General features: G+C 42.4%; 1 protein-coding gene across 7 annotated transcripts in view; it reads right to left on the reverse strand.

The window, feature by feature from the left end:
• CUX1 (cut like homeobox 1) overlaps positions 1-15,986 on the reverse strand; it is a 280,982-nt gene that overhangs the window by 83,126 nt on the left and 181,870 nt on the right. For all 7 annotated transcript variants that reach the window (XM_054209734.1, XM_054209732.1, XM_054209736.1 and 4 more), the window contains exons 10-12: positions 8,323-8,427; positions 5,464-5,652; positions 415-473 (exon numbers count right to left, since the gene is read on the reverse strand). In XM_054209734.1, coding sequence (XP_054065709.1) covers positions 415-473; positions 5,464-5,652; positions 8,323-8,427 — 353 coding nt within the window. The remainder of the gene's footprint in view (positions 1-414; positions 474-5,463; positions 5,653-8,322; positions 8,428-15,986) is intronic.

Genomic DNA, 15,986 nt, shown 5'->3' on the forward strand with positions numbered 1-15,986 from the left:
CTGAACACTTGGGCTGGCAAAAGCAGAGAAAAGGTATTATGGCCAAAGGCTCCACATTAAATTCTTGGTCCGCGTTACATTCAGCTATTGGCCGAGAATTTTTAAAGAGCGGCCCACCTAAACCACCATGGATTTTCAAGCTTTTTACCCTTGGGGGATGACAGTTTTAGAGCCTTTTCTTCAGGGACGCCTGTATTATTTGCCATTGCGATACTCTGCAGCAACAAAAAGGAGAACTCTCAGATACAGCAGTTGCACTGGCTCTGGATGCGATTTCTGCCAATATTCCCGATTTCCCCGTCTTTGTGGTTTTGACTGAATTCTTTATTGTTCCAAGAACACAGATTTGTGGCTTCATTCAACAATTGTTAAACTAGAGTTTGTGAAAAAATTATGTAGGCATTTAACACTTACTTTAATTCTTTCTTAACCTCTTCATAATCAGCCTGTCCTTTCAGTTTTTCTTCCAGTTGCTTTAAAAGAAAGAACATGGATTTAATTACTTAGATTGTTTTTTTCTGCAGGCTTTCAAAATCATCCTTAAATTATTCCATATATACAGCAGCGCACAAGTGAGGGTTAATGACTCATACCTAATTTACATATATTAGAAAACAAACTATAACCAATTCAACGTAAACACAATTATACCTCACTCTCCCTTTGTTTACAGAGTGCCAAGCATTACAGAATTCAGTAGGGCCCAATTCGGCTGTTCGCAATGTCGCTGTCGTGTGTTCAATAAAGGGATCGGGGAAGACGGTATTAAAAGTGGGGCAGCTGAAATTTTTAGGAAACTGATAAATTGAGTAAACAAGCAGGACGCTTTGGCACATCCTGTATTCTTAACAGGACGGTTCTCGATAACCTTATCTACATGAGGAAAGACTGAAGAAGCTGTTGTTGACTGGAACGCCTTAGGCTTGTAAGACTTCTACAATGCCTCATGCCCAGATAAAACAGCTGTACCAAGTCGTTTTACAAGCATTACTTATTGCAGTAACTAACAGGATTACACACCAGAGATGAAGCATTGAGACCGGCTCAGAAGGCCTTTTTGCTCAGGTCTGCCTGACCTGGGGCAGCCTCAGTGGCTTCTCTTCAGTGTGAGGATGGCACAAACGTTGAAACAAACCTCCTAACACAATCCATAATGCAATGCCACACATTTGGACCTTACCCAAGAGCCCCTGCTCCCAACAACAGTGCTCATCACTACAGGATAAATGCTTCAGGAGGCCTAAAACATAGTGATACATAATTGATGCTGTTACGTTGCTTGCGGAAGCCACATTAATTTCCCACTAATCATTTCTTTGCTTAGTACAGGCATGCCTGACCTAAGCAAAGAAAGAACAGAACTTACTGGCTTACAACTCCCATGGATAAGTTCAGGCTAGCTCTGCTTCACTGAATTTTTAGTGTTAAAATTGGCACAGAATCCCAAAGGTCACAAGAAACAGAAATAACACAAGGACGTACCACCCTCAAAGACAAAGCATCCACTTTGAAAAGGAAAGGAATATACGACATGAAAAAGAAAAATAGGGCTTTGTGTCCAGGGGAGGCTGCCTTCAGTGGAGAAGTGAATTCAAGAAGATCCTACACCCAACTCCTGGGCTGCTCGTTGAATGCAGGAGGAAGGCAGGGGAGGGATAATTTTAGCAAACCCGTTTACAATGCAGCCCCATAAAGTTGTGCACCAGCACAATTAGGGGTGCACGAACGGCCGGGCTGGGACAGACGAATAATCAGAAGTGGGAAGAACAATCAGAAGTGGGAAACTCTTAACCATGCTGTCTTCCCCAAGTAAGCCAGTGCGTAGGCATCGCCCATCTCAAAGCTATCCGGTGGGTACAAGCAGCAAACCTGAACACCATGTAATAATACAGCACCCACAGGATCAGTGAGTCCATCATCTGAGCCATCTTCATAATTTAAATGAGGCTTCTTCAGATGTCAACAGCAGCATCATGGGGCTTTGCTGGACTTCCAGCTATTTCGCCATCTTTAAAGGACCAGAGGGCCAGCTACAACATGGCCCAAGTTCAAGCAGCTTTTCAAGCTGCAGCTCAACACTGAGTAAAATGCAGTTACTGGAACGAGGAATCCAGCCAGGCTTTTTAGTGCACCGGACCAGGCTCAGGAAGACTGGAGAGGGATCTTCACATGAAACCAGCGAGCCAGAGAGCCCTCGGTACCGGCGAGGGGGCTCAGCCTCGCGACTGACAGCTCTAAAACTGGATGCAGGCGATGGGAGGACCCTGCGGAACCACCTGGCATCGCTCAGCTCTCCTTGGCCGTGTCACTCTGCGGCTGCCTCTCGCTGCTCTGTGCTGCTCTACAGCTTGAAGCAAAGCTACACCACAGGTCAGCTCTGCCTTAACTCTGCCACTTGGAACAGCTTAGCTTTTCCAGTAGGGATAACTGGCTATTTACATTAGCCCTCAGTATAAAAAGTACTGGAAGCGATTTAAATCAAACTATTATCCTGGATTAATATTTTAGTTACTTACACAAGGATATGCGGAGAAAAAAAGCTTTTTGTAGAAAAAAAAGATCTAAAATGCAGAAAAAAATCCAATTTCCATTTAAAATATATCTATATTAAATCGAATTCTGTAAAGGTATATGCTATACCCTGAAAGTATTTCTGGAAATTCTAGGTACACAGCACAGTTTAAAAAAAAAAGAAAAAAGATGTTGACAGAATGAAGCTCTCTTGGACCCTCAGGTACTTGTGTGCTGTTAGAGCAGTATGGCAACCAGCAATATTTTACTTTGAATTGTATAAAAAACACATCCATCCATCATTCCCAAGTACCTAATACAGAGATTGTTGCCATGGAAAATCTGCACCTAAATGTATACTTTACTAAACAATGTAAACTAACAACTGAGAATGCAACGCCTGTGTATACGCAGACCATTTAGGCACTTGGCATCTTCCCAGTCAACGACTGTTTTGAAATGTATTAGTATGGTAATTGTCTCAAAGAACCCTGAAAAAATGCACAGAACATGGTATAACAAAGGTTCAAGCTGTGAGACAATCTGGAGGAACTAATATCTTGCACTAAATATCAACCTGGTTAATTCAGACAAAATATATTCTAACGTGCTCCAACATACACGAATGCAGGGAGCCAGAGGACAGACAGAATGGACGGGCGGCATTGCTGCACGCTAAATTTGCAGATATTCCATGTTAAGGAATCATCTCGCATCGGTTGTGCGAGTGACCCCATGTTAGAGGACGCACAGGTAAGTTCCCCTCTTACGTTATTTAAAAAGACCAAACCGTCGCTGTATTATTAACTGAAGTGTCTCAGGTAAAACAGCACGGGCTGTATTCTGGGGCTTAAAACCTTTTAAAAACCCCATTAGGCTCATGTCGTGGTTTAGTTTCCAGTGATATACTAAAAGGCCCATATTAATTAGCCTAGGTTATTTGCTGTATCTCTCTGCTAACTAGCACCGCTGCATTTTAACTGGGTAGCTGGGAAGCTCTAACTCCCAGCAACAAAGGGTTAATATCATTACAGTTAGAAAAGTCTTGTTACTAGAGGACATGTTTTGATTATTAGATTAGATGAAGATAAAGAAGTAATAATTTTGAAAGTATTTCTGTATTGTTTCATTAAGTCATAGAGTATTAAAGAATTCCCCCAAGATATGGTCTGAGAACATTGCTTTAATTTGTGAAACTGATTCATTTTTTGTGGAGGCAACCATTACAATAACAGTTATTTTAGAAGCAATTCCTCTATAATCAAACATGAGATCAACACATCACCACTGAGATTTGGGTCTCTGTACGACACGTCTCAGACACAGGGTTTCCCACCACTTTGGGGTAAAAGTATGTATTTTGAAATATTTTTATAGTGCAACAAATAAGGTTAAAGAGGGTTGAAATGACCAAAACTTTATCAGTAGAGTCACTGCATCAGACACGATCAACAGGAACCTAAACACAGAGCATTAGGCGGGCCAGACTATGAGAAAATGGAAGGAGATTACTGCAATGAAAATCAAAGACTTGCTCTGTCATTTCTGTGATCCTACTCCCTTTGAAGTTAATGGCTAACTAATACTGACCTCACCAGGAACATGCTTTATTCCGAGAAAATCTGTCAAGTGCAAGGACTCAAGGTATTTTCTATCAGGCTTTATGAAAAAATAAAAAAACCCTGTGACATGGGTGTAGCCAGCAAAATGCGTCCCTCCGAACCGTCCTCCCTCATTACGACAGGTGCCCCCAGAGACCGATACCATCAATACAGGAACCCAGTAAGTTTCCTTTGCTCTACTCAATTTTCATGAAAATTCTGCCAGGCTCTCTTGAAACATGCAGAAAGCATACTGAATGCAACACTTCAGCTTTCATCCTTAACAGACACTTGTCCACATAAATTTTGCTATGCCAGAGCAAAACTAGTAACCTCTAAAAAATGTCAGAATTAGAACAATTTGTAAGAGTTGCAATTGAGCATTAAATCATTCTGATAGAGGAAAGCCTGCCCACGCCACCGTCAGAGCTAAGTGGGTACCATCAGCCTCCTGCTTTCAAAAACCTCTCAGACTATAAAACCTGCAAAACTATGAAGTTTTTAATGGAATAGATAAATTTATCTTGTTTACACTTTGAAGCTCATAGATGGCAGAACAATGAAAGAGACGGGAGGTACAGGAAACTGATTCATAACACATGTCAGGAAACATTTCTCATGCTTACTGATAGATCAAAACTGTGTGGGCTAGCGCACGAAGAAAGTAAAGCTGCTGAAAAGGTAAAGGTAAAAGGGTCACTCACAAAATTGCTAGGTGTTTCTTCTGGGTTTGGTGCAGTGCTACTGGTGTGCAAACGAGCATAGGACTAGACTGCTAATTATAAATGGGATTACCGTGCAGCAAATATACAGTTTAAAAAAAACCAAAAAAGCTTATTAAGGCCAAAAAGCCTTCTCTTTGTGTCTTGGCTTTCCTTGGTGTTATGCTCTAAATGACACACTTCCCTTTTCCAGTGGAGAGAACTGGAGCGGGTAGCAGGTAAACTCAAAGATAGACCATAGCACGATAAACATTCCTGGCAAAGCTGCAATACCCATCGCTGGAATGGGAATGATAAATTTTAAAACCTAAGAAGGATTTTCTGTGCCTTTTCAGTTCAGCCACTTCACTATATATCCATGGTAAATATGTGTTGGCTTTAATCCTAAAGGTAGCCACGTTCTGCAAAAACAAATTTCAAACCAATGGGAACTAGGTAAATTAAATTTCAACAAAACTGTGCTCACTTTGAAGAAAACACCACAGAAACTGGAATTCAACAGCATCCTGAAGAAGTCAATGGCTTTTCCGGTGCCTCTCAGAACCACAGAAAACTTACATCAGTAAAACCCAACATTGGCACGTCAGTTATAGCCTTGGAAAGCTGCTGAGCACAGAACCGAGCCTTACTTTGAGTGTGCTGTTTTTGGCGGTCAGCTGCTGCTCCAGCTGTGAGATTTGGCTGCTGGAGTTCTCCCGCAGCTTGGTGAGGCTGCCCTGGAGTCTCTGGACATCTTCTACCAGCTGGGCGATTTCCCGCTCCTTCGCAGCCAGTTCTACTTCCAAGCTGGACCGTGTTAGCACCTCGATGGCCTGTTCCTAAGGTGAAAAAGATATTAGAGCACATAAATAAAAAAATGCAGCAAGCTTGAAGTCAGGGCAGTTAGGTAAGGACCAAGCATGGCATGGGGTAGCATGAGAGACAGAAATAATCTCTAAATCCTGTGGTGACTGCGTGAATCTGGAAGATGAACCTTTCTGCTCCCCAGGACAGCTCTTTGGTGAAATAAGGATAATGGAGAGAATAAATGTCCCTATTTCGTAAGTGTTCTGGAAAGAGGCAGCCGTGAAAGTCAAGGGATTCTATTTAGATCTATTTATTATTAATAGTCCAAATGCTTTGACAACTATGAAAATCTGTGCTTACAAAATACTAATCAGATAAAATATTCTGAAGTAATGGAGCAGAATTTCTTAATCAGGAACGGCAGAGTCATGTGCCTTTGGCTCTTCATATGCACGCCATGTTCCAGGCAAAATTGTCAAAAATTGCCCCAAAGTGCTACTTCCAATGAACTTGCTCCTCGCATGAAAATTGTTCACTGTTAACATTACTGCTAGCAACTAAAGCCTGTCCTCCATGGGGATGAAGATAGATGTGACAGCTGTTAAGACAAGGCCGTTCTCCCTACGGTCTCCACTTTCAGAAATTCCCTTTCCTGAACCAGGATCTTTCTTCTTCCAGTTTCCCACAGCTGCAAAATCTGTCCTCAAGCCTGAAACTTCCTCACTAGACTGACATTGCAATAGGACAAGAAATAAGAGAGGACAGAGAAGTTAGGAAGAAGGTAGGATCTATTCAGAAAAGATAATACAGACTAATTGTACCATCTCTTTTGTCTCCTTTTGTGTTAAGAGATCAACAGCTATAATGCTTCGGAAAGCTCTGAACCTCTTTCCATGAAGAACATAAGGAAATCCTTGCGGGGATCTGGGGAGCACAGGGCAACCCAGTGATGAACACACGTTCCATTAAAAAGCCTAAAACGCGTCTTACAAACGTTAATGGCTGTTCCTCAGAAAACACCAGTGAAGTAGGAAAAAATCCATTTACCGAGAGAGACAATGATCGTAAGCACTAATACCAAAGACCCTACAGTGAAAGAGCTGAAAATTCAACCCACCGACGCTGTCACCCAAGCACTTTCCTTACAATTCACGATGACATTGCAGCAGATTGCAGTATACTCCATACCCTCTTCTCTGGAAAATACAGGCACAACAAAATACCTTTTCCGTATCTTCTAAACACTTAGCTTGATTCTCCCTGACTACATGGCATTGCATCTCACAGAATGCTACATGTATGAACAGCAGTTAACAACGCTCTCCTATTACACTGAATTATACTTTTAACTTGAAAAAAACCTCTAATTTGCTTGCATGAAACATCACAAGTTGTATAATCATCTGCTGCTTGTGCCTATTGAGACTAGAACGTAGAGTCTGAAATAAGATAGATAATGATCATTTTCATCCTGCAGTAGTTGTCATATTAAATATAAATGAAGTGCAGAAGTACTATTAAATACAAGAAAGACCTAATGTTAAAATAATGATAAGACTAGGACACGAGATAGGAAGAGGCAGGTAATTCAGAGTTACAAGTGATATTCGGGCTTTTTATTCTTTTTTTATTTTTTGTTTTGCAGCCTGCGTGTCTATCTTTCGATTTCCCTGAGAAAATACTGGGTCGTATTAATAGACGACCAAACAGATCTGGAGGACTTACGGTTTGTTACTCATTCTCTGCAAATGTATTTTAAAGGCAACCATGTGTTTCTCCACTGTCAGTGTCAAGCATGTATATGGCTCGCAAGAAAAAAAGCAATACAAGGAGCATGATTTCTTTTGTTTGTTAAATCTGCTGCTTAGAAGTAGACTAAATTTCACTTAATTGCATATTTACATTTAAGTACTCCTATTTCTCCAAAATCAAAATAATCTGTCTGCTCATTTGCGGTACCTGTTAACCCAGGACCAACTGGAGTCCTGCAATAGCGCCCTGTGCCTGCACGGTCCGACGGCCTCCCCAGCCAGCGGTGTTTGCTTGATTTAGAAACACGCAGAGAAGGCAACAACCAGCCAGACCTTTAGGAGCGCAGGGTATCTCCTCAATTTTCTAAGCTGCTTTTATTGAATTTGTAAGCGTAATTCTCAGCTGAGATATATTCACAGTGAAAACCGGAATGATACCGAATTTGTGTGTGGCTCCTCTGACAGCCCGTACACTAAGAACAACAAGCCGCAGCCACGGGCAGGCAGCAGGTCCCGCTAACGCGACCAGCTCTGGGCAAAGCTGGTGCCCTGGGTCTGAAGCTCCACGTGCCCTCCAGCCAGGCTGACGGCCCACCCCGGCACTCTTTGTCATACCGCATTCCTGCCTTTATTTTCCCTCTGCTGACGCTCCTGCCAACAGGAAATAATTTCCGAGCGTTGCTGCCGTCCGCCCGGACTGGCCGCCGCGGAGATCTATGGATCACCGTACCAGTCACCACGGAGCAGAGTGACCTCTGTCCTTCCTGTGGTCTTCTGCAGACACCAGCCCCCTTAGAAGTTTAACCAAACTGCAATCCCAAAGGAACACCATTCCATTCCAGTTAAAATACTGCTCCAAACAGATATTTTTATAGCTGCGAGCATAAATTGAAAGAGCTGTGCTGCAGGAATGTCAGAAACCTGTAAGAGTCAGTAAATATTTTCTCTCACCACATCAGGTGCCTTCTGGATCTGCGTAGCAAGTTGGAGAGATTTGTTGGCTGACGAGAGCTGCTCCCTTAAGGTCTCTGCTTCTCTCTGAGCCACCTCTGCCCTCTGAAGGAAATGAAAAGGGGCGAAAAGAGAAAGTACATTCAGTTTAACAACTGACAATTATTACAAGAACATTCATCAATTCATGCCTGACTGAATATAATTGATTTTCCTAAACACTCAACCTAATAAATGTTAGAAAAAAACATAGAATGTGATGGATTTTTATTTTAAACAGTACAAGGAAGAAATAATTGAGCGATTATGACAGTAATTTAACGCTAGGAGCAAGGAATCCCCTGCTGATACTAATGCTGCGGCCCACTGAATTTCCCAGACTGAATAAATACAAGTGGAAATGGAGTCTTTTTATTCAATTTCTTTCTATTCTCATAGACCAAGCAGATTTTATTGCGAGGTTCCTCATGGGAATAATTCTCCCGGGTAAATGCTGAATTAAAAGATATTCTGACCATTCTCTCTAACACACATACAATGTTGTGGGCTGTCTTTCTTCAGTAATTATTTCCCAAAACATGAATTGTTAGAGCCCATTCTTTCAGCAGGTCTATTTATTCAACAATATTTAACCCTAAACTGACAATTTTGCACAGATCGGTTACCAACTGCGGAGGATTTACAGAATATCTGATAAGCCTGTGACTTGGCTACCAGACAAAATTCCCATACAAATATTCAATATTAACAGAATGGAGAAAGGCAGAGTTATGAGGGAAGATCGTCTGTACAAGACTTAGGGGAGAGACAGATGGATCACTAACTTCAGGCAATAAATAGCAGCAAAGTCCTTTCCATAACCATGTATAAGCTTCTGTTCAGAAAAGCAGAACAAAACCTGGCTGTTTTTACAGCATAGACTCCTCCTGGTCAGACTTTCTTCTCTCTTTTTCTAAAAAAATGCATTTTATTATTATAAAACTACACTGCTTACCTCCTTGAGTAACCAGTTTTTCACCTGGGCTGCTCCATGCAAATCACACTGCACTTCCAGCAGAAAATAGCTAAAATCATCTCCTATCTCCACTTTCGAGACGTATCACCAACGCTTCCAAATCCATGAACTGCCACCAACCAAGGCCAAAACTTTTCTTGACCAACTTTCACCCTTTACACCAATGGGTCCCTTGCCTTATTGAATAACAAATTCATTTTTAACCAACGAAAGCTGCTGTATTTTTTTGTACCAGATTCTCCACTTTTTCAGCTAATCCTTTTGAAAACCTAAGTCTTCTAAAATAGTGACTATAAAACTTACATCCCCGTGGGCGTGCATGGTCTTTGACTTCCTAGTCAAAGCGGAGACTCTGCCTGCGTGTTTAATCAATCAGTAAACTAACGGCAATCAAATACTAAATGCATCATCTGCGCTATTTGCTCACAACATTCTATTAAATGATTTTGCATAGGTTCTACAGCGGTAATTAAAATGTAATTGTAAAAGTACAGTAACATGGCTCTAATAATCAGAGCAAGGGACACAAGCTATTGTCTGCCTGAAAAAAAGGCAGCAGAATTAAAAAGGCACAAACAGAGAAAGTTTACGTTGTTTGTGCAGCTGGATAGTATTAGGATTAAAAACTGAGCTAACGATACGGATGGAGATACATTATTTTCTCGCACTTTATTAGCTGTAGATGTACCTATATTGATCTAATAGCTGCTAAACAACTCCAGCAAAGCAGGACAAGTCACTACACTGTGGCACTTGCTCTTGCGTCTACTGCTGTATAAGTAATGGGTTTTGCAGCCTTAAGCAATTCTGCTGATGGCTTCCATTCACAGCAGCATTGTTTTGAGAATCTATTCAGCTTGCATGCAAGCAAACCACAGAGGATATTTCTAATAGATGTTACATCTGCATATACAGTAAGCTGTCAGCTGCCCTTTCTGCACAGCCTCCCCAGCCAATTCAGAACACCTGTTGTAATCCTGTGAATAATATCAGACAAGACTTCATACTACGCATTGTTAAAAATACATCAACAGAAACTTTGGGCAATTCCGTTTGGGAAATACTGGTCAATTATTCTTTTTTTTTTTCCCCCAGAATGGAAGCTTTTTAGAGCCAGCTTATAGATGGGTTCAGCGTCTGGAAAGCACTTTTGGGTGCCATTGCAATATAAATTATAAATTACACACAAAAACCTGTTAAAAGAACAGCGGTTTCAAAACTGAGCACTTAAAAGTTTTGAAAGGCCAACCCCACGGCCGCAGGTGTGCTGGGCCACCCCGTGCGCGGGGCTTTGGGAGGCAGGATGGATCCGCGCAGCAACATGCCATTGCTTTTTCCCACCGAGACCCCTACTTTGTTCAGCTCGCGGGATGAATCTTGCTCGGTGAATGAATATTTTGCTTTGTCCTGCTTGGTCTGTGTGCGACCTCTGCGGCTTATTTACTGCAAACTAATCCCACCCTCCTCTGCAGATAGGATTAATCGCTTCCTCATGGGCTGTGATCTGGTTTCCACCACCAGAGGATCCAAGAGCTTCAGAAACGTTAATGAATGCGCTGTCAGAACCCCCGTTTTGAGCTCCCTGGGTTCCCCAAGCTCCCAGCATGTTGCCATTTGGGTGGCTCGGGCTCACCAGCACCCAAGACCTCGCACAGCGGCTGGGGTGCTGCTTCCCTCCAAAGTCCTCTGCCTTTGCCTCTCTGGCTCCTACCCCTCTTTGCTTTGTCCCCTTCCTAATTCATTTTGGCCACTGGAAGCACCCTTTGCACCTTCTCTTGAGCTTCCCGGTGCCTTTAGCTTCAGGCAGGAAAAAGCAAGCTCGTATCTCACACAACTTAACAAATACACACGAACTTCCACGATTGGTCTTACCCCCACGATCTCCTCCTTCCTCTTTTCCTCGTTGCCTCTTCTCCAAAGGTCCTGGTGTCTACCCTGTCCCGCTCCTTCTCCTCCCTCCCTCCCCGCCACCAATTCCCCCTCTCCGCTTCCCGCTCTCTGCGCTCTCACGCCGGCGGTGCCCGTCTCCCCGCCGCAGCCCGGAGAAGCATCTCCCCTCCCGCTGCTCCCCCTCGAAGTGGCGCTGAACCTTATTGCCACCAAGAGAAGAAAAACCTGGCTGGTTAATGTTCACCCAGCTGGGTGACTGCAGCACGACTACAGCGTGCTTGGGACAGGCACGGACATCAAAGCCGACAAATTCAAACCAGATTCTGTTGAATTTGTGTGAACTCATATTTTTTTTCAGACGCTTATAGGCTGGCCAAACTTGGGGCTTTATTTTTTTTAATTTTCCTTTTGCTACTTGAAGCAACAGAAGATACAAGCCTGAGAAAAAGGCAAACCCTCCCTCATCAAGTGCCAAGCCCCTTCTCTTAAATATGGGCACAGCAGGCTCCTCACCAAAACAGCAAGAACAACTCGTAACATGTGGGGAGAAGTGGATTTTTTTTCCTAATCTTGTTCTTAGAAATGGTTGAACAATTTTTCCTGAAATAAGAAAAGAGAGCGCGGCCAGAGACAGACGCCCAGTATGGAAAACGGCTAAAACCTACCAATCTTGCACAACTTGGAGCCACTGGAAAGTTCACGCAACCTTCTCTTTGTGTGAAACTCTCCCACTTTGGCTAAGAAATACGTATTCCATGGTACAGTTGCTTTTCATCAGTCAGAGCTGAAACTCTTGGTTTCTTACTTCCAAATCTACTGTGCACAGCCCAGAAAAACCACGATGACCAGTGACAGTCACACTGCTGGCCTTGCTAGAGACCATGCAAATCCAGCATTGCCTAAAAATGACGTTTTTCTGGATACCTCAGTCATACAATTCCTCTTAATTTCCATATCGCTGTTTTTCTAGCAGAGAGCTACTCCCTAGTAACGAAACACCTCAAAATACTTTCATTCTCCTTAATACAGTGTGTAAATATTGTAGTGTTCACAGTGAAGCCAGTAGGTCATGATGGTGGTGCTGCCGTGTGCTTTCCAATTAGAAAAAAAACAAAAAAGCCTTACACGATATATCCAGTTTAAATTATTCTCATTGTTTCCTGACAAGATAATGAATAGCATTAACTGAGTGCTCTTCTACTTACAGTAAAATGTTAATTTGATCAAAGACCAGTGGTGTGAATAGCAAAATGAGATACTTACAAGCAAAAAAGTATAACCTTTCCCTTAAAGTTCCACCGGCCAAACTATATTTCCTTATTACGTGCTAAATTCGGTGCTATACACGGCAAAATCTTCCTACGGGCTAGGAGTGTATATTACCACAAGTAATTCTGCTGAAGTTAATGAGCCCGGTTATGGCAGTAATCACCATGCTTGGTTTTAAATGCTTGAAGCTGAGATTCTTACTTGCAAGCTGCTGCAAAAAGCTAGGTTTCTCGAAGTACGAGATCAATTAAAGCACTCTGGTTCAATGTGCTTTGATTTTCTAACTTTTGAGATATAAAAATTTATTTTACAACCTTTAAGCGACCCCAGCTTTCACAGAACAACAGCAAGTTGATCAGAAATTCTGTGACATGAAAGACTCTTCAAGGCTCTGGCACCTATTTTTTCCAGCAATGGAGAATTACTTAAAAATAAAAAAAAATAAAACAACTCCAAACAGAAGAGGTTGGGTTGTCTTCATTCTTGTCTTCAGGCTATTGCACTTTCCTTCGTGCACTAAAAGGCTGCCAGATAAATGTATTCCCAACTGAAAGCCAAGCATTTACAGGAAACTCCTGTGTTTGTATGAAAATAATATTAACCATATTTTGCCTTCATACAGCACTTCTCCATGCAAGGAGCTCAATGCACTTTGTAAAGTAAATGTTATTCCCATTTCCCAGATAGTGAAACCACGGGACTGAGCGAATAACCTCATCTGTTACAAAATGGCACGACTCTGCTGAATTCGGCGGGGCCACGGCACACCACGACAGCAGAGGAGCTGCTCCACGGCAAAGGGAGGCGGACTGAAAAGCGGGTATTTGGGAAGGGTCAGAGCAAACCCCTCCCGCCCAGCACCTGCGCTACCTATACTGGGTTGCATTTGTGTTGCTAAGTGAAAGGGGAGAATTTATTCCATCCGCTGCTGAAAACCATACATATTTTATAGCAATCTCTCTTCGTGGGAATTTGTTTTCAAACCATTTTCCAATGTGATTTGTTAGGGCCAGGAAGGCACCATACCCAATGAAATAAAAAAATAATCTCGAGAACAGCATTTCTCCTAAAATGCCCTGGTAAGGTTTTCTTTCTACTTCTATAGCAGGCGCTGTTTTATGTATTTTGGTGGAAGTTCGGTTACAAAAAATGCTTAAACTCCCTAACCCTTCCTCTACAAATCTTAAAATCTAACACTACGTTTCTGTGGAATAAATAGTACTGATCCAGTCCAGATTCTTTAATAAATGGTTATGAAAGAACAGTTGTTTAGGTCCTATAGAAACGGAAGTTTCTATATTTGACTTTCTTTCCCCAGAAAAAAACAAGAAGTAGAAATCTGGGAGCACTATCGGCGCTGTGAAGATGGAAAGAAAACCAATGGAAACGTTTTGCTTTTCCAAAGGCATAAACATGGCACAGACACAGCAGGAAAAAAAATAAATTCATTCTTTTCCTATAGCTTTCACAATGCAATCCACAAAAAAATTGTCCCATGTTCCCTGACTATTCTAACTCCCAAAATCTAAGGATACTTATATCTGATTCTGCTTTTCAAATTGATTTCCTCCTCAGGATTAAAATACAATAACCCAGGATCAAGCAACCCTAACCGAAGTTCTACTTTTTTTCTTTTCAAAGTGAAAAAGCACTTTTTTTCCAAGAAGCCCAAATTACAAAGCCCATTAGACTTTTTTTTCTTTCTCTTAGAACAATGTGAACTGAATGTATAAAGGCAGTAAACAGACTAGATACATGAACGACGTGAAACCACAAACTTTGACTCAATAATAAAACCTTAAACTGAGCCTCCCCTCTCTCTTTTTTAAAAAGAATTAACACTCCGAAGTATTTCTGTTGTCACAACACAGGAATTATTCTTTTCAACAGAAACGCCAGTTTTTCTCACACACAGCTGGGTGATTCCAGGTTGCGAGATGAAGGATAGAAACAGAAGGATAATTCGTTTGAATAAATTTGCCGTCCAAAAGACTCGTGACTTACTGCCATGAACGCTTAAGAGAAAGGGATAAACTTGAAAAGGTACTGAAACGCGCTAACCATAACTATTTGTGTAAAATATACATTCACACAACTGTAACTGTTGCAAATGCAGAAAAGTACACTGGAGCTTCATTAACTTCACTGATTGGAAATTATAATATTCTGGGAATCAAACAATAAAAAATTCAAAGATGCTATATCCCGAACTATGATAAATCATTTATTTTGACAAGTAAGGGTAGTTTAGTTTTAATTATTTATTATTATACTTCGTAGCATATCAGAAAATATGCAGTGATTTATTGTGCAAAATGAAATCTTAATAAAACGAGTCCCTTCCCCAAACTACAGGATTATTAAATCTTCATGGAAATGTGAGGGTGAACTCTTGGCTTACTTTCGTTATCGAGCTGGTGAGTTAGCAAAGTGAAAATAAGCCATTCCTATTGCGTTTAGTTATATTTTGGCTTCAGCGCTTTACACACCCAAGCCATACAAGTCACACCACCCCGGGGACAAGGAGAGGATCCGAGAGCATTTGGGGCCAGACTCTTTTCGGTGGTGCCTGGCGATGGGACAAGTGGCAACAGGCACAAACTTGACCATGGGAAGTTCCATCTCAACGTGAGGAGGAACTTCTTTACCCTGAGGGTGGCAGAGCCCTGGCACAGGCTGCCCAGAGAGGTGGGGGAGTCTCCGTCTCCGGAGACATTCCAACCCCGCCTGGACGCGTTCCTGTGCCACCTGCTCTGGGTGACCCTGCTCTGGCAGGGGGTTGGACTGGGTGATCCCCAGAGGTCCCTTCCAACCCTACTATTTTGTGGTTCTGTGAGGGCAGAGCCCAGCTGCCGACAGCTCCTCTGCCGCCTCCCAGAAGACGCAGTTGCCTCTTTACTGCTAAAGCGAGTGGGGGCTACTGGCTTTGGACCTTACACCCCCCCCCTAAACCTACACGTCATGGAGCTAACGGCTCCTCTTGAGGCAGGCGTAGGTAGACCAGCCGTTTTAATGCACCATTCTTGTCCTTTTTGTACTGGTTTATAGCCCTCAGGACTTTAAAGTGGCCGCCACTGACACCCACCTCCCAAGCAGGCCCCCCCTCACGCAGCAGTGGGTGTAAATTGATGTGATTAAACTACTCTGTGGGAGCTTTGTCAGTGTGAAGGGGACTAGTCCTGCTGCAAAACCCCACTCAAGCTCTTGGATTAACCGCACCGAGTGCCTGGATTAGCAGCTGAGGAATGGCTGGCATCCCAGCAGCCACCACATCGTCACCTCCAGCACCCGCCTCCAAACCCCTCCATCCCACCTCACGCCACTCAAGTGAGGGACTTACTTCTCTTGTTGGTTAGGGTTACGGTTTGTGGGAAAATTCAGTTTATACCTTGTGATAATAATATAATAGAGAGAAACTGAGTTTTGCAGTCACTACCCCTTTTTCTTTCTGAGCAGAAAACTGCAAAGCTCACTGGTATTTAAAGGTAAT

Source organism: Rissa tridactyla, chromosome 7 (genome assembly GCF_028500815.1).
Source record: "Rissa tridactyla isolate bRisTri1 chromosome 7, bRisTri1.patW.cur.20221130, whole genome shotgun sequence".
Classification (NCBI taxonomy): Eukaryota; Metazoa; Chordata; class Aves; order Charadriiformes; family Laridae; genus Rissa; species Rissa tridactyla.